Genomic DNA, 27,003 nt, shown 5'->3' on the forward strand with positions numbered 1-27,003 from the left:
ATAGACAAATTTAAAATTTTGAATTGGTGTATTGTGTGGTAGTTTCAAATCAAATTGAAAATTGTATATGTACGAGATTATAAATAGTTATTAATTTTTTGCAAAATGTCTTTTTTGGGTAACTATCTGAGTTTTGAGGCATACAACGCCAATTAGTTAGCAAGAAAAATATTGCGGAAATGAAATCTTATTCAATGTAAAGCAAACAAGAGCAATCGTGAGCAAGACATACACCAAAATGATTACACCCTTTCACTAAAAGGTAAACTGAAAAAAATTTCATCATAAAAAGTTATTTTTTTAAGATTAAGAACCCTACTAAAATAAAAACAAATATCACATTATAGTTCATCAATGATCATCTAACTTCGGTTGTATGAATAACTAGCTGTGTAACACATTTTTTGTAATGGCACGACTACATGGAGATAAGACAATAGCCAACTAAAGCATCTAACCAAACATTAAAAAATAATCCCCTAAAGTCCATCTATATTACAATGCATTTGGATGCTCCTAAGTTTATTTGGTTCTTGATTTCAGAGCATCTAGATAGAGTAGAAGTTTCGTGACACTTTGCGAACAATTAACTCCAACATTCTAGCAGTAAAGACATGGCTTTATGCAAGAAATTTGGGTGAGTGCGAAAAGAATTGTTTAATGAAGTACTATGCAGTATAATCCACTGCACGATCACCTGAAAAATACGATTGTGGTTAGAGAAATTCATTCTTAGTCTTACTCCATGAGAAGTATATGATTGGCAAGAGGAAACTAACGCTGAGTAGAATCGATTGACAAACGATCAAGTGATATAGGCATTCTACTTTCTGCATAAACATAAGTTTTACGTGAAAATTCATTAGATATCAATTGAATGAATTAACAAAAAGAACACAAGATTAAGAACATTCTCGTTCAATTAAAAAATGGCCGAAATTAAAGATGACGGGTTCCATGTTTTACCTTTTCGGGAAACCACTCCAAGTTCATTTAATATTTTGGAGAGAGATGATAATAATAGAAGACTGTTTCCTCGAATAAAAACGAGCAAATAAGGACCCCTATCCTCTACTAGAGATACAGATAGTATCCCACAAAGCTTATATTTTTACTATATTTGAAGGTGACTTATTTGAGATAGAAGAGAGTTCTGATGATTAAGTTTGCGACTGTATATAACCAATTCAATCACATCATACTACTAGAATGCTGTAAATAAATTGTCTGTCAGCTTCAAGACATCAAAAAGTGGAACTCATAGCGGCAGAAAACACAATCGGTCCAAAATAAAAGTCAAAACATTATTTTACAAGAACTACATTATTTGCTTATTCACTTTTGTCCTGTGAATAAAGTGTTTGCCACCTCCTGGATATCAGTTCAGAGTAGTGCATAAAAATATAACATGACAAGGTTCGCTTTGTACAACATAACTCCATGTTCCAAATCTCTGTGATTCCAAAGGTCATTTTGTATAATTTCAAATCAAGAGAGATCAGAAAAAGTTCTCTTTAGAGACTAAGCATTGACATGTAATTGCTCCTTTCAAATACAGTCACAGAAAACATAATTTCTGGAGTTTACCAATCTTGCAACAACATGTGAAACTCCAGAATCTGTAACAGAGAAGAAGCATGTAAAAGAAGGAAAAAACTGGTGTATTATGATGCAATCAAGAAGCATACAAAGAATTTGAATGAAACGGAAAATGAAACCCGCCACAAGGTAAAAATTTGGGAAAATAAACTAAAGGACATGTTCTTGTTAACACATTTCCTTGTAGTAGTCTTGAGTATTAAAAGAATCAGTAGAAAATGCCAAATTAGGATAATCCAGGATAACGACATAATCAGACATGGCTTAAAATTGTTGATCCAGAAATGAACATCAAAATTAACAAAAAGAAACAGAACTTAGAAGTGGTCAATGATTGAACATAATAAAAGCAATTTACCAAGAGACTTGGTTCCTTTGATGGCCTCAAAGTTTCTATATGTGTAACCGACAAAACTCGAATCTTTTGGATTACGCAACTGTTAAATAAAACGAACAATGACATAAAAAGTAAGTAATGTACAAAAGAACATTGTAGGTGTTAATAAAAGTGGAAAATTTTCAACATGTAAGATGATACTGTGCATTTCACATGTAAATATGTGTATTTTGATGACATCAAGAGGGGAAAACCCGTTATTCTGCCAAACTTTCACAGAAACAGAACAATAAATGATCCATTAATTAACAGCGTGAATAAAACGAAGTTGAGGCAAAGACACCTTTTAATGGAAATTCTAAATATGATAAAGTAGGCACTCTCCAGACCTAAGGGATGCACCCATATGCGAAGAGAGTTGGACTCAATACTCCAGGTAGCTACCAGTTTCTCACATGAGTAGGGCACAACCATCTTTTTACAAGAAGTATTTCACAATTATTTTTTTCATTGAACATGGACCTAACCAATGCTGATTTTGCCAATCTTTTTGTGCCAACGTTAATTTGGTTTTGGTTTTGAATCATGCCTCGAGTCCACACGAGGAGATGTGTCGATATGACTTCTTGAATAAGACAAACTCTTTACCAGCTAGTTGGCGTCGCCAAAAGGAAATAAACCGAACTTCCATGCATGAACAGAATTCTTACTTGGAAGGATGTTAAATAGACTAGCGTTATTGATCTCAATAGAGTTCAAAGTTTTTATCATCACATTTGTTGTAACGTCCAAGATTCGACGACTGTCCTACTGCACCAAGACGAGTCTTTCCAGCATGCTTATATTTTTTTTTTCGGGAGCTCATCACATAAGAACTCAAAAGTTAAATATGCTTGACTTGAAACAATTTTGGGATGAGTGACCGACCCCGTGAGAAGTTTCCTAAGGTGCGTGTGAGTGGAGACATAAGCAAGCTGCAAAGACTCGTCTTGTAACAGTAGAGATAATCGTCGAATCTAGGGCATTACACTTGCCATATTTCATCACCTTATATATATGTGTAATAGAAGGAAGGTTACTCTCTAACTCGGTATTTTATTTGTGATGCATAGAAGGTATAAATGCAAAGTTACTTTCACAACATTCTAGACTCCGCAAAATTATCACGAAAATAAAATAATTGAAATAAAATTCAATTTCTTCACTTGAGAAAACCTATGAATTGAGAGTTAAATATCCTAATTGAATACAATATAATGTGGATTACCACTTCTAAGCATGCACAACTTTGTTGAAGAAACATGTAAATGTTTACATGAATCACTTGATGACAAATTTTTAGATTTCTTTTTGTTAAATACAACTCGAGTAAAACATTTCAAGTGCACAATAACGATTCTCTATCTCATTCACATAATGGTAAGCAACGAAGAATGAGAAACCCAATAATAATTTGGGGGGAATCCAAAATTTCCTTTTCTAGATGATGAGAATGAAGTGACGGACCTTCCTCCAAGCCCCTGAACTAGATTTTATTGGCGGCGGATTCACCTATTATATAGATGCAAAGGATATCAGAATGGTTGTGAAATAATGCATAAGTTTTAACATTTAAAAGTAAACAAAAGGAAGCCACCATTGATCAGCAACATGGTGAAAATAAGAATTACTCAATTTGGATTCTTCCTCTCTTTTTCGGTCTCAAGTTTTCTTGATCTAGGTAGGAGATATGAGATAAGAATAAAGGCCAACCCGAGAATTATCAAAAAAGCTTTACAAGGAGATGAAAATGACAAAAAAGATTTAACATGTTGTCATATCCTGGTAAATTTTCTGTCGAGATCCAAAGATGATATGAATTCTCAAATGTTACTCAAAAGCCATTTTGTTAAGAAGATTCAACTCAGTGAACGTAATTGAGTATATGTATATTCCGTAACATGTGGAACCATTCATAGCTTCTAAATACTTGAAATTATTTATGTTAAACATGCAAGCAAATAAGGCTCAATCACTATCATTCTCACTTTTTAGTAGTTACTAGAATAAACAGGCATTCGAAACACTTTATTTATGATATTTAAGAAAATTCTTAGATAAACCATCTTCCGGTGTTAAGGAGTTCTTATGATACTAGAGATAATAAATACTCTACCTCGTCATATTTCATAAAATTATGAGTATCAAGTTCCCCATTAACCTCTGGTTTATATGCTGCTTCCATCTCATAAAGTTTGTCCCACTTAATATCTTTGAACCATGAATGAGTCTGATAATGACATACTGAAACGTTACTATCTCGATAGTTGTAAGCACGAAACTGTGGGAAGGAAAGACACCTTTATTTCATCTGCCCCATGAGAGCCTAGCCTTAATTCAACGTCACAGATTAACCTTCGGATCAGGTTCTTTGCTTCAGGAGTTAGCCTTGCTTCATCTGGAAATTTTAAATGATTTCTCCAGTGCACAATCTGATGTAATGGTACATCATCCATACAATATTGATGAAAAACATATTCATACAGGTTAAACAGTAACTAATGAAAGTAGTTCAATTGAAACATCGGAACAAGTGACTGGAAATTATTGAGTAACTATAAGGGCATATTTGAGAGTTGAGTGTGTTAATTTCATGCGGTTACATAAATAATCACACCACAACAAATTAAATTATTTGCAAACAACATTTTTGAAAAGGCTAATATCAGAAGTTATCCTGGGCAACTACAATCTACAGAGCAGAAAGTAAAGTTGCCTACTTCAAAACACAACAATGGAAGTTTCACAGCTCTTGCTGAATTTGAGTTCACAGTAAAACAGACATTTGATAGTGCAGAAAGCTGATCCCGATAGAAAGTGTAAGGTCTTACTATTTGCAATGAATTAATCCTAATTTCGATTTGCATAGAAAATTCCACCCTAATAGCATACCATTATATAGGGACAACACACTGATAATCAAAAAAGAAAGCAAATGAAAAACCTTACAATGTAATAGCAAGCAGAAAACAAGCAATAAAATAAGTGCTATAAGCATGTGGTCGATGAATTAAATAATATAAACAATCACGTTTTCATCACATTAGTATCAGCTAAGATGATCACAAACAGTTGATTTCTAAATAAATTCTCTGGAATAATTGATGAATCATTTTTCTTTGGCACATCCATTTTGATGAGCATTATGAACATTAAAATACAAATTAAATTGTCAACTGATCACCCATTTGATTGAACTCAGAAATTCTTTACAGTTAGCAGAACAACCTACCAGATACCACACATACATAAAGAGGGGGACTGTGTAACTTAGACTTGTTTGAGATATAATCTTTTAGCATCATTATCATACAAAACATTTGAGAAATGAGCACCTTTCTACATGTTGTTACTGGATTATCAGAATAGAATGGGGGTGACCAACAAGCATCTCATACATAATGGCACCTAGAGACCACCTGCAAGAATAGAATGGGGGTGACCAACAAGCATCTCATACATAATGGCACCTAGAGACCACCTGCAAGAAGAGTATCCAAAAGATTAAGACAATTTTACCTTGTACAGGATATCGGAGAGCAGGAAACATCTTCACAAAATGTTCAATCAGAAACACGAAACAAATTAATAAAAAATACTTTTTAATGCCAAGAAACTAACCAATCACACTCGATCCCATAGCCTTTTTTCAATAATCCTTCTGGAGCAATATAATCAGGCGTGCCAACAGTCGAAAATGCCTGCGCGAGAAGAAGAACAATGGCCATTGTATAGCAAATAGTCGCTTAAATCCAGTTGCAATTGTAATGTCACTTTCCCTCCCCAAATATTCAATTTTTTAGGAAAATAGTTCTTTTTATGCAATTAATATCACTCAACATCCATTTTCATACCTCCCAGACTTCATGTGATTCCCATAGGCATGGCAATTACATACAAAAAACATTAGCATGTTAAAAAAATTTGAGGTTTACGTGATATATCTTGAGTTCTATATTTATGGGCTAAGGAAGTTTTCTTTTACCAGTGTTCTCCTATTCATTTGCCAATGTTGCAATTGCTCAAGACAACTCTTCCAATGACTTCCATCTCCCCTATCAGGTAAGCATCCATTGGCATCAACTAGTCCCTTAAAGTTCTCTTCATTCATCTGTTCATTTTCATTTATGGGAGTCAAATTTGAGCAGTCGAGAGGCTTGCAAAGGCCGAAATCAGATAGCTTCATGTGACCCTTTTTATCCAACAGAAGGTTATCAGGTTTAATATCCCTGCAAACAAGATGATGGAGAATCTCAGAATTATGGAACTTACTATCTTTAACTTGTACTCAGCTAATTTCCGCAATCCGCTAGAGAGAGTAATTCTGAATCATTGACCTGTTGATATAGTTATGCTTGTGAATGGATTCTATCACCAGAACACTTTGTGCAATATAGAATTTAGCTACTGTTTCAGTTAAGTGCTCTTCTCTTATGAGTAATGTCATAATGTCTCCACCGGGTAGGTATTCCATTACCAAATACAAGTATTCTGAATCTTGAAATGAACAATAAAGTTTCACAATGTATGGACTGGCCACCTCAGCTAACAAATTCCTCTCAGCTTTCACATGTTCAACCTACATAACATGTAAATACAATCATCAAGATGAGTTCATTTATATGAAAAATTTCCCATGCACCATTGACAAAAGTGATTGGCGGAAGAGGGCTGTAGTTTGAGCAAAAGTGAAGGAGGCCATTGAATATATTTAATTTTCTATAGCAATTATATTTTATTTGATTTACTATTACACTACAGATAATAGCTGCATTTTATCTCTTCGTTTGAATTTGAGAACATTCGTTCTGTGTTCATGGCTGCCACGATTTGAGCCAAGTAACAGGATCCTTGGTTATCAAATCTAGTTAAAAGATCCTATGCATCTAACTTGACTTTAAGCAGGTTTCAACCTTAAAATTTTCATCATAGAGACCTCAAATATTGCTTTCACAATTTAAGCTAAGATTAATAAAAAGAATTAGCATAAAAGTTATCTTATATTTCAACACAATGGCTCACATCATCAATCTCTAAACTTAATATTATGATAAGAACTGGGAAGAGGCAACATGTCTTCCCAAGTAAAGCTGGAGAAAATAGGTAGTGACTTTTTATTATAAATGAAGGGGAAAAAGAGCATCATTTTGCATCTGTAATTTATTCACAATATCTTTCTATTGTGAGTTTTGGTACTTAGTCACCAGAAACTCAGAAGCATTACTTCCAATCAATATTTGTACTTGCCCACTTGGTAAGTACATGTTATTTTGCAATTTGCCTTCTTAAGGAAAATCACATAGGCAGAATAACATAATTAGTAACAACATGAAAAATGTTAGCCGCTGACAAATGACTGAGCCAAGTTCTTTTTCATTTTCAGGTAAATGAGTTACAAAACTAAATGTAATGCACACATAGTATGACAACACAATAAAAGAAATGATTGATATTTGAAAGATAATCATTGTCCTCAAGAGATTTCAGAGTTAATTTGCAGTTAATTTCACTTTCATTTCCATGGTATCTATTAATGGGGATAAAAAGCCCACTCGTTGAAATCTTTGATTGATTGTATTTTGTGCATTAATTTTCACTAACATGTCCCCTACTAAGCATTTCTGACTTTTTCAACTTCTTCATCGCATATATGTCACCAGATTTTTTTTCCCGGCACAGTCTAACCTGCCACATAATTCCGCATAAGAAACAAATGATATAACTATGTTGTACGATAAAACAAAACACCTGTACAGATGAAGTGTGTATTACCGGCCCGAGAGGCTAAAATTTCATATCACGAACATTTATCATGCGAGGTCAAGATTAGAAAAGGCATATCACTTAAACTAGCATCAAGATAAGATAATTTAGACAAAAATTGGTACAAACCAAGGGAGAACCTACAACCAGCTTGAGAAAACAAATCCCAACTTCACAAGTGAAGACCATAGAAAAGCCATATGATTAACTGTAAAATTTATCTAGGAATACATAATCAAGATACATAAAAATGAATACCTTAGGTACCAGACACCATATTCTGCTGTCAAACCCTTTGGATCTAGTAACAGACAAATCCAAAGTGACTCATAGTTTAGATACTATTATGTTTAAAAAAACCAAAGGTGGGAAGTAAATGAAATGACGTTGAAACAACAAGTTCATTCTCTCCAGAAAGAATATATAAATTGTCATGATTTAACAAAAGTTTGAAGCAAAAACTACAAACAAAAAAGAACTGAGTGCTCAAAAAAATCTGTTGTCCAATTGAAAGAAATGTGACTATGATAAATGCAAACGGAAAATGGAAATATCAACTGCTGTTAAAGAAATATACAACCCTCGAACCTCTCCAAAGGCTCCTCTCCCGATAATGGTCAAGAGCTCAAAATCATCAACTGAAATCTTGTGCCGCTTAAGCCGCATATACTCCGTCTCTTTGCGCTCCAAGTCTTTCAAAATATTCATTTGCTCTTCCTCGGAAACACCTGAATTAGCTAACACCGTCTCTAGCATGAGACGCCTGCAATTTTTATTTATTAATATTAAGTGCCGGTGTCTAACTTTAAGTAATGCCCTTTAACAAACATGTTGCCTTCTAAGGAAGAAAAACAGTTCATTCATAGAGTAGTAAGCATAAAAAGAAAGCATTTCTATTTTAATTCAGCACCGACTAAGGAGGTACTTGCTGGAATTGCAGCAGAAGTCTTGTGGTTTAACATTTATTCTAGTTCTGTGAACCTATAAATAAATATTGTCAACCTTGCCACCCACAAAACAAACAGAAATATATATTTCGTCAAAACTTGTATCGTGCATGATGTTAGTGTACATTCTGCAACATAACCACATAAATTTGATATTTTGTTTTTAAAAAAATACCATTGTCCATCGATGCCAGAAAATCATACCTTTCCCGAAAATTCTAGTCGAATACAATATAGGAGCTCGTTTGCATGCATGTTATTGAGTTGAATTGCGATAATGCACGATATATTTTGCATACACAAATATACATATCATCTCTGCCTGCGTTGCTGCATGCCTTTCATATGGCTTTTGAAATGATTCTCGATGAAATTCTTAGCCGCCGCGACTTTTTCCTGAGTGAAACTTGACCCCAAATCTTCCTCCACCTCCAGTACTGCCTTCTCCATCTCCACCGTCTCCTATACGCACGTAAATGTGGGCGACTGGTGGGGGTTGTATAAATTAATCAGTGCGTGAAAAATGTGGGGGACGTGGAAACGAGAGCTGGATCGAAATGAAGAAACGATTAGATTGTTTTTGTTTCTTTTTCCAGCTGTGACGTTATATATATATATATATATATATATATATATATATATATATATATGCGCTTGGGGGAAGCAACCAGAAAGGCAAAATAAAATTATATATTTGGATTATTTGAAATATTAATTTTTAAAAAAAATTATTTCAACATAATCTTCTGCCTTTTTTTTACACATGATCTCATATTTAAAATTACGTATTTTTCGTATGGTAATCACCACAAATAAATAATAACAGAAAATCATAAATCAGAAAGATAGTATCTGACCAATAAATAATTTTTTTTATAAAATAATAAATTAATGAATCTATTTTATTTTCCTCTTATTAATTGGTTATATATTCCATTTGTCATCTATACTATATTTATTATATTATTATTAAAATTGAGGAGTATATTTTTTAATAAACAAAAAATATGTCACTTCTTAAATTATGACAAAAATATTTCGTTTTTATTTAATAAAACATATGATAAAAAGTTCGTTTTACTAATTTGTATTTCATCTATAACTACGCTGTCTATTGGGAATAGAAATAGTTGCAATACTTCGCAAACATCGCACTTTGATAATACACTATATAAAGGGTCTCTTCACTTATACAAACTAACTTATTCATCTTCACATATATTATCACTTAAAATCAGTACGAGTCAATGCCAAACTAAAACAAAAACAATCAAAAACAGATATGTTGTGAGATAGTTTCACGGATCTTGATTCGTGAGATAAGTTAATTCAAGATATATTTATAATAAAAAATAATATTTTTGAAATAAAAAATAATATTTTTGTAAACCATCGAATAACAATCCGTATCCAAATAACCCGATTTTGATTCCATCTTCCACGACCATAGCAAGTATAACTTTGGTCAAGTTTAATAATAGATATATGATATTGCAAGTATAGTGGTCTGCGTTCTCACATAATTAATGATTAATACCTGAATTACAAATACATATAAAATACGAAATATTGATTAGTTAGCGGACAACCTCAGTCGAGTGGTCAAAACTTTGTACTTGTAAAAACTAAAAGTGCATACTTTTGCGATCATAGCAACCAAGACCCAACTCACATCATTGGCTAGATTTCCTTCTAGGACAATTCGGCTTCTTGCTAGCTATATCATAATCTAGAAATTACATTTTAGTTTGTTATATTTGTTGTTATTGTTTTTTTGTCGGTTGTGATTTCGGTCATTTTTACTATCTGACATTATTCTAACTCCGAGGTAATGATAATGTCTGCATTATCACATGAAACATTTCGATTAAAAATTATTTAAAATTATAAAAAAACGGTTGAGCCTCTCATTTTCAAGATTTACTGGTCAATTCTCAGATAGACCCCAAAAACTCAGCCCCCTGATTCGTATACCAAGTGCTTGCCTTATCTTCCAAGTGAGAGCCCACCTTTGACTGGCCCTCCCTAGATCTTGATATAAAATAACATTTCTCGCCATTGAATGCTTTAGCTGAGAACTATTTGACTATGTAAATCAGTCCAAGAAAGTATTCACATTTTTCTAAATTTTCAATGGTCATCTAGCTGCCTAGATGTCATGACCAAAATAAAGAACCAATATAATTTTTTCCAAAAAAAAAACCCCATCAAATGCTTTATTGCGTGTAGAAATTTTTTAACTGTCACTATCACATGGATTTTACAAGAATTTACATGATCCAATTGTGAAAAGATATGATATTTTGAAACTTTTTTTAGCTATATCAAGAGATGTTCAGTTCAAGAATTCGGAAATGATAATAAGTCCCTGTTATTGGATAACGTTTTGATAGTTGACAAAATCTCATCTGTGTAAATTGAGGAAAAAAAAGATTGTACAGCATGTGAAATTATCACATAAACCACTAACTTATTCACTCCACATGACCACGCCAAGCCATGAAAAAAAATCCAATAGCTACATAACAAGGATGCCAAAAACTTCTAACACTACATAAAATTTGTGCCTGCATGATTATGATGCAAGAGCTTATGAGCAATTCGATCTCTAGCGTGCATCGCGTTGATCGATCTAACGTTGTTATCGGGTATCATTTCATCATCAAAGAGCTCGAACCTCAGATCTGGACTCAACCCCTCATTCTTGATCTCACATATATTATGTAACACACAACAAGCTCCAAGGACCACCTGGCAAATCTTGAAGTTTCATCTCAGTCCTCTTCCGTAGGCAACTCCACCTAGCTTTTAACCGCATAAACGATTCCTTCGAGACCTTTTGAATTTCTTCGATCTTTTCGTTATACGCGTGTTGAGTCCAAGTAACATTTTGGTGAGTGTAAGGGACCAAAACCCAATCCATTAACGGATAACTCGAGTTCCCGGCAATCCAAGTGTCTTTCAATGCGCCCCGGTTCGCCCTCTGATAAAGGGCCGATTTTTCCAAGACTTGATCATCTGTCATAGAACCAGGCCACCCAATGCATATGTCTGTAAAAACTCCATTAGGATCGACAACCCCTTGAACTGTAATCGAGTATGAGGTCTTCTGATTCCTCTCAGTATGTCTCTTGTTGAAATACGCAGCAACACTGACTTTAGGCGCGATGATGGGTACATGAGTAGTGTACATCGATCCACCTACATTCGGTATCCCCGAAACCAATTCAAAACTCCTCTTGATATCCCTGATTCTACCCTCATCAGGCCACTGCAAGAACTTGGGCATTAGAACAGTTTTTATTGCTGTGCAGACTTCAAGAACCAACTTGTGGCAAGTCGAAATTCCTAACCCAAAACGCTTCGAAACTTCCCGAAGAGCCTCACCGGTTGCCAATCTCCATATACAGACAGCCACACGCTGTCGAACGGGGATCGCCTGCCGCAGCATTGTGTTCTTTTTGTTGACAACAGACTCGAGTTCTTCGCAGATCATATCGAAGGTTGATCTACTCATCCTAAAAGCTCCATAAAACTCCTCTTCAGGGAAATCTGGGCTGTTGACTTGCTCCCACCACGCTTTCGAGCGGTTCTTTACCCACAGCCTACGCTGGCCGGATCCGTTCCCCGCGCTGGTCGATTCATCAGATGCTTTCACCACATCCTCAGGCTCGGATCGCGACCTCTTGTTATTCGATGAGTTGCCGGAATCAGACATACCCGGATTGCTATTGAAGCAAAACCCACTCTCAGCCATCTCCCGGTTGGCACACCTTGAACCCACCGAGACTAAAGAATTCTGCACAAAATCCACGTTCTGGGCCGGTTTCTCTTCCGGTTGAGCATCAAAATCCAACCACTTGCTCATTAAATCCTCCGCCGACGAATCGTAGAAATCATCACGCCTCGGCCGCTTACTGGGATTCGAGAAAGATATGTTACTGGGTTCAGAGTCCTGAAGGAAGGAGAACAAGGAAGGGACGTCTTCAGGAAATGAGAAGGACGATATTTCCATCAAGATTTTATCCACAGATGGTCGAGTGTTTGAATGGATTAACGTGGTCTGACCGAATGAAGTTGTGAACACACTGATTGCTTTGAATTGAATTGGAGTGGAAAATGGATTTAACATCTTCATATTTATACATTCATCGGGCAGTCGCGGAGTGGAGCGACGCGTGAGACGCGGTACGGAGAAAGATTCTTGTATGGGCGATGTGTTTTTGACGGTGACTCGCGGTGTGGGTCAAGTTTTGATTTTTCTAAGGATGTTCCACGCGGTGGAGGTTCTTGGGGATAATTAAAGCACGTTTTGGGGCTTCGGGAAATGGGGAGGAACTAGTATTGAAGTTTCCAGGGAGGGGTTGGATTGAGCTTTAAGTAAAGTACAAGGGTTGGATTGAGTTTTTGGAATCCCCGAGAACATTACACGCCAATAGTGACAAAATATCGGATTCCTCTTTTCCTCCATTCTATTTTATGAAAATAGGTTGTGTGCTTAGCTCTCTTTAAATAAGTGTTTTTTAATAATCACTTAAATAAATGTGTGTTTTTAATCTAAATTTTAATTTAATCAAAATCTCAAAATTCATTTTTAATATGTTATTAAAATCCTAATATTGATAATTATTTATTTACCATATACTCTAAGAAATTCAATTTTTCACTTATTTTTAAACATCGCTCACTTTTGATTTTAATTATCTTTTCGTTGTCTATAAATTTATTCACTTATATGAAAGTATATATTTTTTTTTTCAAACACTCCTTAAACAATCTGTGTTTATACAATTAATTTATCGTGGATGATTATTAATAATCACTCCAAATTATTTTTGATTTTGTAAATTGACTACGATACACTTTATCACTCTTGTTAATGCTCATATATTAATAAATGCACTCAATAAAAACTCTAAGAAACATTTTTGCAATTTATTTATAATTGCATAACATGAATATTTTATTTTTCTCACTTCAATAATGATTTTTTTTCTCTAAAATATGCTACTTTTTTATATTCATATAATATTTGTAATTATTATACTACATGATAATATATTAAATTTATTTTAATATGAAATAATGCTATTATATTAATATTTTTTAAATCTTAATTTAATTTTTACAATATCTTGTGCCATTAATTTTCTACTTTTTAGGGGAAAAAACAGAATAATATTTTAAAAATAGTTATTATGATTCAATATAAATTAAAGTTAGATTAAGATATTTTTAAATTAAATTTTTTATCATATAAAAGAGAATATATTAAATTGACTTTATAATTCACACGGACTCAATATATCTTGTTATTTAAATTTTTTAGTTTAATTAATCAGGGATTAATTTAAAGAAATATTATTTATTTATTTTACTAAATTTTTTAGAAATTATGGTAAACGATAAAAAAAATAAGAGTTAAATAAAATTTAGAATATAAATAATATCCTGTTATTTAAAAACTTTTGAATATATAATCATATAATATAATGATTACGTATATTATATTTCAATATTAAATTGAGAATATTTTACGGAATCATATGAATAAAATGGATAGTCGGGTGTATTCACGTAAAAAAAATAATTAAGAAGAGTGAAAAAGATACAAAAGTAAATTTATTAAGAATTAAAAAGTTAGATTAAAGCATGATCGATAAAATTTGGAGCATAAATAATACTCCCAAAAGTTATATAAAATTTATATTTTAATTTACGGTTTTATAATGAATTAATCGTTAGCATTTTACGTATGAACACATACGCTTGAATCACACGTATATACATAGAGTCGTAGGTTGACTCTCACTGCCAGCGTACGGAGACTGTGACTATCTAGATTTATTTGCGAAGCAAAACAGGGAAGAAAGTCGTCATTTTTCAATATTAATAGACATTTCTATCATATATAAGAATTTATGAAGATACTGTGTTCGATTAGAAAAATACCCATTGAATCATATGACCCTAAGTATATTTACATATTAATTTATATTTTTTCAAGGGGACGATGATTTTCTGAAGTACATAAAAAGGCGGAGAGATGTGTTGCTCTGACCGAGTGGCTTAGATTTTTTTCTATTTTTTTTATACATCGAATTTAGTTTAATTCTTCAATGGACCGGAGACTCAATTTGCTCAGTACCAGCTCAAACTAGCTTTAGAAAATTATAGCTATGATAGAAATGAAAATCTAACTCCCCGTTAGAATTAAGTTTTGTGACAATAAACATTGCAATTTTATGCATTCCTAGTTGAGACATGATGTTATCGTTCGTGTCGATTTATTTTTTCACACTGAGTAAATTTGGACCTAGGAAATCGGATTTTTGAAAATATATTATTAGACCTGGTTTTTATTATTGGATACACTGAAGGATTTTTTGTTTTTTTGTTTTTTGTTTCTAAGGAGAAGTTCAATTATATGCACAATGTGGTTTAAATTTTAAAGGAATGAATTATATTAGAAACTAGAAGCCCCACTTTCCTATTTTAAAATATATATTTTTTCCAACTGACTATTTTCATGACTTTCATCCAAACATTTTCTTGACTTCATCCAAACATGATACACTTTTTAAAGACACGTTGTCCGTCAAAAGGCTTCTTCTATCCAAATGAACTTCCCACTTTCTGGAAAAGGTGTTGAGATATTTTTTTGAAAAGAGTTTTTAAGCATCAATAATTTTTAAAGAAATATATATTTTTATATTAAGTATTCTATATGACGGCTTACTTTAAAGAAATATATATGTTTAGATATTTTTTGATATTCTTGATGACTTGGAGGATGGATTGATGCCTGAAATGAGAAGTTAAAGATACAGAAACAAGACTTTCTGATTACCTAAGCCAAGTGTTTCTGAATCCAAATCGACCCTTTGTTGGATATTATATAAATGTATTAGATTTAATATTCGTCAAGATTTATGAATCATCCCTTGACCTTTAAAACCAAAAACCGGAAAAGCAAATCCAGTTTAAAACGATAAAAGTTTGAGTCCAAAACTTATATATACATGTTAAACAAACAGCTAATACAATACAATCTTGACTCAGAAAATCAAGTGGGAAAGTTCAAAAATAAAATAAAACTCACAATTTATATAGTAAGATATGTTTTGACCATAATAGCACCAGTAGGATCAGATAGAAGATGCTTGACAAGGGACTTTCTCATGTCATTGGGTGATATAACAAACATATAGAAGGCGAATAGTAAGAGGTCTGCCGAGGACAATGTAGAGCCAAGAAATCCTTGTGACATCCTGTCAGATTCATACCATTTCTCAGAATCAGCTTTTGTTCAAATTCTAATGATAATCTGAGATGTAATGAATTGATGAAGTTTGGGATTTAAAGAATGGGAATTGCACCAAACGCTCTCTTGTTCCTTGATTTTCGACTTATGGGAAGCTAACCTGTAAATTGATTACCGGTTCACTCCCTGTAAGCTAGAGCCTTATGGACAAGTGATTTCTAACATCAACGAGGTTTAGCTTATCATCACATGTCCTGATGGCTGGTATAACTTCCATTTATACACTCTGAGAGAACGGGGTGGTGATTTTTGAGCAGTTAGAGCCTAGAGGAGTGAGAGTATAAGGAAATCAAACCTCAAGGGGTGTCCTCAGGGGTGGGGGTTCTATAAGTGAACAAACTTCAAGGGTAGTCCTAATTTTTCAAATTTTGGAACATGTCTCAATATAATCTATCCACAAATATAGAAAGGGGGTTTAAAAAATGCAAGATGAACAAACAAATATTCGTGTAAATGTAAGGTTGACCAAACATCAGGATGTCTCATGTAATCAAATTCTATCTAGTGTTTCCGGAAACATGCCCCCTCAGTTACCCAAGAAAAACACGATACAGACTCCCAAGAAAAGAAAGTTTTGATGTACTGTATCGTTACTATAGATAAGTGCTGGATTATTCTTCTAACAGAGCGGAGCAATGCAGTAGGAAGAGGTGAGAAGAAATAAGATTTTGAAGTACCATTTTGGCAGACGGAAGAATGTGTGGAAGAATGTCCTTATGCCTTCAATATCCAATTCCAATATAAGAGCCAGCCCAAAGAGGAAAAATGATCGTTGCCGCTTTCGTTCCAGTGGCCAAAGAGCATTCCAAGCTGAACAAAGAGATTCATTTGGATGTGATAAGCTACAAAGATATTAGCAATAAACTGATTTCTACATCACATGCAAAATACAATGCAGAATCCACATTCAATTACCTTGCATTGAGATGTTCTCAAAAATCTTTGCATTGACAAGAATGCTCTTAACATGGCATTGTTTCAAAACGTTTGCAATAACAGACGCATATTTTGGAGCCTCTGATAATGATCTCACGACTGAGTAACCTGCACAACGTAGGGCCAATAAAGTATGAATTTTCCTTAATGTTCTGGACTTAAGGTACCCAATCTCTCCTCTATTACCTGTGGCCGGATGGACCATGCTAGCAGCAGCACCAAAGGCGAGGTTCTTCTGCTCAGTATTTGGCAAGGAACCGCCAACTGGGATGTAAGACCACTCCTTCACAAACAAAGCTTCATATTGTCAGGACTCAACATTATCTTTTATATGATTTTATTGTAATATGGTTATATGAAATATTTTCTACCTTATTCATCCAATATACTTTAACGTAGATAAAGAGACGATAATTGTAATATAATAAATTAATAAGAGTTTTATCTCTCAGGACACCGTGTCACGGAAGTCATTTTATGCATTATGCTGCCTCTCTTTCTATATTTTTACTACTTTAAGATTAAACACATTTAAATGTTAAAGAAAGATCCACAAAGTTTCTCACAAAAGACAAATAAAGCAACCGTTATACCTCTTCGTAAGTCCTCACAATGCGTACACCCATCGTCTCAAGCCTAGACATGAGCTTATTTTTCAGAAGATCAAAAGGCATTGCATCTTTTGATGCTAAACAAGTTTCCTGCAATGCAAATGATTGTGTTAGTTGCTACATATAGCCATAACAAGTGTAAAAGATTGGCAATAATATTTGATCAATATAAACACACCTCAAAGAAAACTCTTGTTGGGGTCATAGGCATGGCGTATAGAAATGTTGGATACTGTGCTTCTAGACATTTACATTGGTTTTTCATGAAATCTCTGTAATCCATGAAAACCATCACACCAGGATCATAGGGATTGTTTTCCACCTATAAATATTTATGACATGAGCATGACTGAACATGACGTGGCTACAACGGGAATGAGTCAATATAAAATCTCATTGCTAAGAAAAGCGGTTATTGTAAGCACAAAACTGCATTTTAATCAATAAAGAAGGCTACTTGTAATATAGATAGATAATAGAAATCTAAGAATATATTGTAAAAATAAATTTCATACTAGTAAGATGATAAATATCTTTGATAAAATTTAATAGTTCGGATAATTTTCCATGATATATTTATCGCAACATGTTTCATCTATCTAAGCAAGATGTGATTGTAATCTAAACTAAGAAAGATTAATAGAAATTTCTCCCGGAGAGTATTTCGTTGCGTGTTCAGGCCTTTGTAGCCGAACTATAAAACTTGTGTTTTGTTGCATTGACTCTTCATTATATCTGTCCTATTTAAAATTCTGCGTAAACGTTTGCGCCGTGTCCAATTTGTGATTCAAGGGAGCAAGCACCAAAGATAGAACTGAATGATGAAAATCATTTTGACTACCTCGACTTCAACTCCATAAGCTGTCTGGACTGAAACTCTTGGACCCCCAACTTCATATTCTAAGAGTTTCCCGGAGGCTGCTCCAGACGCGACAGTGGCGAGCCTATAAGTCGTAAGGTGAAAAAACTAGAAGAATAAAGAGTTTTTGTATTCAACAAACTTTGGCCAAAAGCGCACGCACCTGCAGGAAATCACAATATTTCCTTCGCATTCAACAAGTCTATGGCCACTTGAAGCTTCAATGATATTATCAACCTTTGCACTAAGATAAGATACACCTGACTCAACACACCTGTGATAAATTTTTGAAGTTAATAAACCATAATCCAAACTGCTTTTGTGAATCAGCTAGGATGCAAAATGCAAGATAATATATCAAATACACGGCAATTAAATTGTGATGTTTTACCTTTTCAATAACTCTTCATGGAGCAAATGTCGGCTAACACGTCCATACGCACGACCAATAAAAATAGGTTCACTGTCATCCAGATATACAATGGTGTCCCGCCAGGCATGCTCAATGCACCGTTCAAGCCCAAGATCTAAATGAATATCAAAATATTGATATATAAATAAATGAAGAAAGGTGACTGTTCTCTTTCTCGAATCTTGTAGTTGAAATTATGGCAGTAGCTTTACAATAAAAAACAGGCTGTAGAGATAAATGGTGGTCAGAAATTATGAAAGACAGTCAACCGACTAATTTGAAATATGGTCTAGTTGAAATTCTGATGACAGGATAGTAGCAAGCATTTATCTTCTATAGCTTTAAAATAATCAAAGACAAGAATGAAACAAGGCACATGATATAACTAGGATGAGATGAGCAATTCAATCACCAAAGGAGTTAGAAAAGTCAGAAATGTAGCATACATACAAAACAAAAAATCAATTTTAAGGACTACTTGCATGATTTAAAATATAGAAAAAGAGAGTTTTAAAAGAAAACACATAATAAGGTGGGTTTTAATAATCAAGTTACGGTCAGATGTTACATGCTTGTAACATCAAGATCACTTTAAAAAGTAAATTCAAATATTAGAAAGTAAATACCTTTGAATTCATCTTCCCACACACCATAGTTATTTGTGAAGGGAAGATCAGGGCCTATAAGCCCAACATTCAGGCCTAGCTTAGCTGACTCAGCAGCAAGAGCTAGGCCAGCAGGTCCACAGCCAATTACCACCAAATCCAGTATATTATCTTCCGTTGATATTCTTGGCAACTGCAAATGTATGTGTAGATATGCTGGTAAAAAATTCGATAAAGATGTTAACTGGAATTCTAAGAAGAAGTTTACCCATTCGGCTCAGAGCTTGAACATATACACCCACACGCACATACACATCAGATTATACATATAGCTTAAGACTTGAAGTAAGTGAAAACAAGCTAAATTCCAACTAAATTACAGTATCAAGTCATAGTTTCCATGCTCGACCAGAAAATCACTTTGGCTACACCAGAAAAACAACTTTAGCCTCTATTTCCCTTCAAGTTTTATTTGGTCTTGTTTTCCACAAGTTTTCATGTAACATGTTTCCCTAAATGCTTTATAACGACTACAAATTTAGAGTTTGCTGCTCCATCCACTTGATAGAAATAATTTCCCTTTGCATAAGGCGTTTACTCGTCCATCCTTTTTAGCAAATAGATCTCAAGATCTTCAGCATCACACTTCTGGTCAGAAGTCAGAGCATACAATTAGACTAGTGTATGGCATTGCTTTGTGCTAATATTGTTGTAATATTATTTTCTTCTTCGAAGTTATTCAAGATAAATGAGATAGACAAAGTAATAGGTACAAAATTTTCTCGATCATTAGGATGAAGGATATAAAGTTTAGGCCATCATTTTTAGGTCTTTTCGTGAAGTATGGACAATCTATAAGTGGCAAACTTTCTAAAGATACCAACACAAGCTACTTTACTCTTCTCTCCTTTCCTTCTCCTCTTGTTCTTCAAACAGTGACCTACGGACAAAAATGCCATAATTGAGAAAGAAACAAGCAGAATGAGATAAAAATTTGCTTAATTCTACGAATCCTCTCCTGGATGAGAACTTTGAGGTGGAGTTCTACCAACACACAATTGGGTTGCTAGTTCATTTCTCAGTACATCATGCACCAACTCAGCTCCAACAAGCGCAAATCAACATAGCAGTCTAGTCCGCAACCCCTATGATTTCCCACATCCAGGCACATTCAGTTCTCCTTACTAGAAGTTGGCAAGTACAATTTACTGAGGGCAATGGCCAAACCATGAGCCTTTAGCGTTTTTTTTATAATAAAGTTACTGTGATCTTCCTGCCAACAAGAAAATGTCAAGCATGATAGTGCTCGGAGAGAAGTTAGAAGATCTCTCGTACAGAATATCAATTATCTGGTAACAAGATTCACTTTAAAATACTAGTTTTCCTCAATGAACATAATTTCACACTTGAAGGAACAGCTGGGGAACACCAGGTATAACCGAAAAAATTTCAAGTCAATGAGCCAAATATGATAATTTAAGCCATTTATCCAGATTTAAAAATTAAAACAATACTGTGCGGAGCATAACTGCGTTCTTGTAAGAACAGTTCTACACAAATCTCCACATAATATGAAGAATTAATGCATGACACATTGACACCAAGAATAACAGTAATACGAACTGAAATATCTAAAAACAAGAAAAATAAACAAGAAAGCCACCAAGAAGGTCACACAAAAAAACAAATCACCTTATCCGAAAGCCTAGATTGCTGATCCATGTCCTTGTTCCGCTGCATTTGGACAAAAAAAAGCTCGGACCCACCAGCCTTCACATAATCTTCTTCATCAGCAAAATCTTCTTTCACAGGCAAAGCCAAACAGCTCTCACTCCCAGCACTCGTACCCCTACACCTCACTCTCAGGCCAGTTGATACACACGAACTGTATCTATTTATAGGAAATCCCATTTCATATCTCAGGCTATTTTTATGCGAAGTACTAGTGATTGGGTAAATAGAGACCACCATTGCTGCCATGTTTCTTGCTGTAACACACTCCATTTTCACTGTGCACTGACACCCGTTTTGTCACAGGAAAGCTAAAGACTGGGATTTGGAGACATTTCTTGAGGTGGAATGTGAAAGTGCAGAGTGAAGAACCGCATGAACTGCTGGGAAGGAACTGTAGAGTTGGTGCTCGATGTTCCTTGAACACTGGGGGGTGGAGATTTTCTGACTTTGCCGAAGCTTAAGGATAGAATGAACAGGCGCTCTTTGATGAGGTGTTCAACGGTCATCCACTGCCTGCCACGTGTGTGGATATGATTCGCTGTGACTTTATATTATATTAATTTTATTAATTGTATTAATCTTGGTTTTAAAAAATTAATAGTAAAAATGAATGAACATCCTTTCTCCTCCGTGAATTTTATAATCAAATAAAAAGAGTGTTCTTTACGCATTTTTGGTTATAAATACATTATATTTTTAATTTTTATACTAAATATGATCATAATACCTTTTATGTTGTTAATCACTAAATATATATTACAAAAAAATATAAAATAACATAGGAATCTTAATTTTAATATTAAATTTAAGATATTTTGTATTTCAAATCAAATTTTAATAACATTTTGGTAAATCAAATTTTTTACATCCCATTATTTTTATATATTTTTTGAAAAAAAATCGTACCCATACTAAAACTTGAGATAAAATATGAGTTGTTTGCATTAAATTAGATAATGCACGTCTCAACAAACGCTACACGTGAATCTCGCATTTCTTCTAAAATTAATTTTTTAATTATTTCGTGCTGTTCATACTTGGGATTATATTACAAGAACTTACATGATTCTTTAATATATAATATATATAATTAATTAATTATTTTGAATAGCAAAGTAGAATTGTCTATTGCCTTGTATAAAACGTCTCCCATTGTTCCACAAGACCTTCCAGAAAAAAAAATATAATAATACTAAATAATAAATTAATTAGAGAAAATTTATTTAGTTAATTCTGATGATAAATTGATACGTGTGTGTATAATATATATTAATATGGTTTTTATATTTCTTATCATGTTTCACCCTAGCTCCATTTATAGCTAGCTCTATGTATATTATCTCATGCATCAACTTAGTAATGAAACGAGCTTACATCGTGCTTGGTTTGAATGATTTCAAATTCATAGATTTTAAATGTTTCGAATATACTTTTGATATTTAGAAAAGTAAAATCATAAATTTCAAATCTATCTTTTATGTATTTCAACACAATTTATCTTCTAAATTCTTTTCTTTTTTGATAAGATTTTTATCTGTTTAAAATAATGAGTTTCTCGAAAGACGATTTATCTCCTAATTTTTTTTTTTAAATAAGATTTTACATGAGAGTTTTGTCTTTATAAATTAATGAGCTTCTTAAACTCTATATTTAATATTTAATGTTTAAAATTTTTTTTTCTAATTAAATACTAGTTTTTTTATCTTGTATGAATCTATTCATGAAATTCTATCAAGATCAACACCAGTATATATATTGAAGAATAATTACTGGATCGGGAAGATAAGCGAGATGAATAGGATACGAGATAACAAAAAGAGAATTTTCTAAAGACTCGCAAAGACGAAGTATCACTCTTTCACTGTGTTACTGTGACGTGTTGGAGACATTTCAAGACAACACTCGTACAAAATGTTAATTAAAGAATTGTTTTGTTGCTCCAAATTTCGGCCACACATATTTGCATTCTTGTGTTTTGGTTATTTTTGTTATTAACATTTTGTGATGCAATTTTCTTCCTGGACATGTTAAGAAAGATAGTTTTTCGTTTCTTCACTAATATTGAATTATTTGTGTTATTTTTAATTAAGTTTTTTATTTGTGTGATATTATTTTGCTACATGTTGTCACAATATTTTATATTCAAGACAACACTTATATATGATTCACACTCTTTACCATTATGTTAAATAAAATACTCTCAATATTTATATAGAGTGAGTCTCATGTGAGACCGTCTCACGAATCCTAAGTTGTGAGACGGGTCAACCCTATCAATATTCATAATAAAAAGTAATACTCTTAGCATAAAAAGTAATACTTTTTCATGGATGACCCAAATAAAGATCTGTCTCACAAAATACGACCCGTGAGACCGTCTCACACAAGTTTTTGCCATTTATATATAATATTTAATATTATTAAAGATGGATTTAAAATTCACCCAATAATAATATCGTTTAAAATTCATTTTATTTTGTATTATTATTATGTATAAATAAGTACTGTGCAAATTTAAAATTTAATATATTATTTTATTATAACCAATAAAACAAATATAGATTTTAATCCATCTCCTAAAGTGCACCTTAATTGCTTGGAAATAACGTCTCGAGCCAAGATGTATGGGGCCCATTTATATAATCCTAGCTCTTATTTATATAGCCAAGAAGATACAGATCTTCTCGTTTTCGGAAACATCAAGAATCGTCAAAAAAGAAAGGTCGACACAATCTAAAGGATCGATGATACTAATTAAGACCGCAAGAGTGAAAATATAGCTCTGTGAAATAGGGGAGTGTGTTGATGAACTGTAATCAATTTGTAGCTTTCGTAAGGTTCACATAACTCATGTCTAAGTGCTCCAAACATGGAAGGTGAGACAACCGTTGAAATCCATCGACCTCTAGATCCACTGACAATGATCCCATGAGAAGATTTGAGAGATTTCCGATATGGTAAGGAATGGTTCCATGAAATTTCGAGTTTTTTAAGTTAAGATACTCTAAATTCACGAATATAATGACCCGACAGAGGAAGGACAATCTGTTGCTCCAAAATAATTCTGGGTCAAGTCAAGATCAGATTGAGTACAGATGGATTAAACGCTTAACCTGAATATGCATCGGAGTTTCCCAAACGATGTTCTAGGTGCAGTTCAAGAACATGGCCTGTCAAGTTGCTGCAAACTACGCCTTCCCACATACAACAATCAAATTGATCAACGATATTCCAAGAAGATAGTAAACTGGATGGATCTTTTTCTACAGATTTCTTCAAGCTCGAAAGAGCTTGTTTTTCGATTTCGTGACACGAATTAATGGTGTCTTTGCCAATGCAGCCACCTGATTTGAGCATGTGGAGCAAATGAGCAAGAAAAACAAAGATGCATGATCTAACTTTGAGCCACTCTTGTTTTTGCAAAGTTTTATTATATTTGAAAGCTATCGATCACACATACTTACAAACAAATCACTTTATTAATTTTCAACCCTCCATTTGGAAACTTGGTCCCCATCTTCCTTTTTTTTTTTGGTTTTGGTCAATGGGAATGCATAATTTATTACCATACATGACTACATATTACATGTTTGATTAAGCCAAACAATTTATTAAATGTAGACATTTCAACACTATATAGTATGAGTAGAATGTGGGTTTTGTTTCCATTATTAAACAAAATAAGATAGTTTGATCTTTTCAGAAACATGTCTTGTCCATAGAAATTAAAACCAGTACTATTTTTTTTTTATTAGAGACATAATTTATGAAAAGGATACAAATACAGTATATTTGTTATTAAATGGACAACAATTAAAATTAATTGTTTGCAAAAAAATAGAATCTATATTGCCATTAATAAGGACAAGCCAAACGAATAATAAATATAACTGACATTTTACAACATCATATTTTGAGTTTAAGATGTGTTTTTCTTATATTATTAAACAAAGTAACACCATTTAGGATTTCCTGAAATTGTCTTGTTCATAAGAGTTGAAAGTCGTCACAAAATTTTTTCCTTTTTCAAAAATAAATTATTCAAATGTGACTAGTTGCGTATTTATCAAAATTTAGTGTACGCAAAAATTGACTCTAGATTGCTATAATACATAAATTTCCATAATTTCCTCTAGGCCTTTGGAGCATACCATAGTGTCAATAATAAAGATTACAACAAATTTATCGAAAAACGGTTGAAATACTCGATTCATAATGTCCATGAAAGATGTTGGAATATTCGTATGCTAAATATTATTTTTATGCTAATAGTATTACTTTTTATTGTGAATATCAATAAGGTTGACCCGTCTCACATATAAAAATTCGTGAAACCGTCTCACAAAAGACCTACTCAATATTATGAGCTTGTGTTAATTTATCTTTGTCAGAGACCTATTTTGTAATATACATAGGATCATGGAAAGGCGTCAAATAATTCATCGATCCGGTGTAATTAGTGCTTGTTTACATCTATGCACTTTTGTTTGTTTAAAGTTTCATTATCTATACTAATTTATTAAGTTTGAGACACTTAGAGTAACTAACTTTGGTGTCATGCTCTGTTTTATTAATTATATATATTAATAAAATGATAAAATTTTAATGTAAGTTATATGTAGTTCAGCGGATATAGTCATTGTTTCTTGAGGTTTAGGTTATAGGTTCAATTTTTACTGAGGTCATTTTTTATTCTTTTATTTTTTAATTTATATATCAAAATTACAGTGTAGTCACTCACTATTTCTTATAATTATATTTTGATCTTCATTTAAATATAAATCAAATGAATTATAAAAAATTTTGTACAAGCACGCAACGCGTATGTCGGTGCACTAGTTTCAAAGAATGCATGCTACTGCAATTTATTTCGCATTCTATTTTTGTACTTTAAAGACATTAACAATTATGAAATATATTGATTTTTGTTGAAAATAATATATTAAATGTTGAAAAATAATATTTAAAATGTGTATATTGAATATTTGAATGTTGAATATTTGAATGTTGAAAATAAGAGTTGTAAATATTGAAAATTAGTGTGTGATGATGTAGGTAATGATGTATTTTATTTTTGAATTATTTGTAAAGATTTCCTATAAATAGATCTCTCATTTATGAAGAAATTCATAATTGAGTAGAGAGAAAAATATTATAAAGTGTGTAGTTTGGTAAATTTTGAGAGTTTGAGATTTTTACTTTTTACCATAAATTTTTACTTTTCACAACACGTTATCAGCACGAAGCTCTAAAAGTCCTTCATACTTTTCCAAGCTCCAAACCGAAGAAAAAGGTAACAAAAATAATAATATTTATTTTACTGTTATTTATTTATTGTGTATATATTTAATATATAATATAATGTTATTATTAGAAATAATAAAAATAAATTTTTCAAAAACTTGTTATAAATCCTGTGAGGATGTTAAGACGACATCCCACACTCCCGGTAAGGGATACGACAAGTATAAAAGCCTATAAGATTTTTAAACAAAATAACTTGTGACACATCACAATGTGATATAATATACATAATTATTTAAACATGACTAATATTATATACACCATATTATTACCATAAAATTATACAAATACACACATTTATTTTTTTGTACACCAACGGTCATAAACGGTAACAAAACGGCTAGTTTTTGCCCTATAAATATGATCTCACAAACTCTTTCAATCACTCCAACTTTCTCATATTCTCTAAAAATTATTCTTCATCAAATTTTTCGAAGAAAAAGAAGATGACTTTCTCAAGGTTATTTTTAATTATTTTGGTTATCATACTCACGAGTATTTTATTTATCGGAGAATATCCTCCTCGTGTGTTT

At 32.9% G+C, this 27,003-nt stretch overlaps 1 protein-coding gene and 1 pseudogene across 1 annotated transcript; both read right to left on the reverse strand.

The window, feature by feature from the left end:
- Positions 1-437: 437 nt before the first annotated feature.
- On the reverse strand, positions 438-9,239 carry LOC142544678 (uncharacterized; annotated as a pseudogene).
- A 6,409-nt stretch (positions 9,240-15,648) lies between these two features.
- On the reverse strand, positions 15,649-21,634 carry LOC142546064 (lycopene epsilon cyclase, chloroplastic). The gene is made up of 11 exons (XM_075653565.1): positions 21,125-21,634; positions 19,454-19,625; positions 18,807-18,942; positions 18,579-18,689; positions 18,398-18,500; positions 17,735-17,878; positions 17,539-17,646; positions 17,132-17,228; positions 16,925-17,053; positions 16,687-16,819; positions 15,649-15,956 (listed from the first exon to the last, which is right to left on the reverse strand). The coding sequence occupies exons 1-11, from the start codon at positions 21,434-21,436 to the stop codon at positions 15,791-15,793; spliced, it is 1,611 nt and encodes a 536-aa protein (XP_075509680.1). The 5' UTR covers positions 21,437-21,634; the 3' UTR covers positions 15,649-15,790.
- Positions 21,635-27,003: the final 5,369 nt, after the last annotated feature.

This window comes from Primulina tabacum, chromosome 5, assembly GCF_025594145.1.
Source record: "Primulina tabacum isolate GXHZ01 chromosome 5, ASM2559414v2, whole genome shotgun sequence".
Classification (NCBI taxonomy): Eukaryota; Viridiplantae; Streptophyta; class Magnoliopsida; order Lamiales; family Gesneriaceae; genus Primulina; species Primulina tabacum.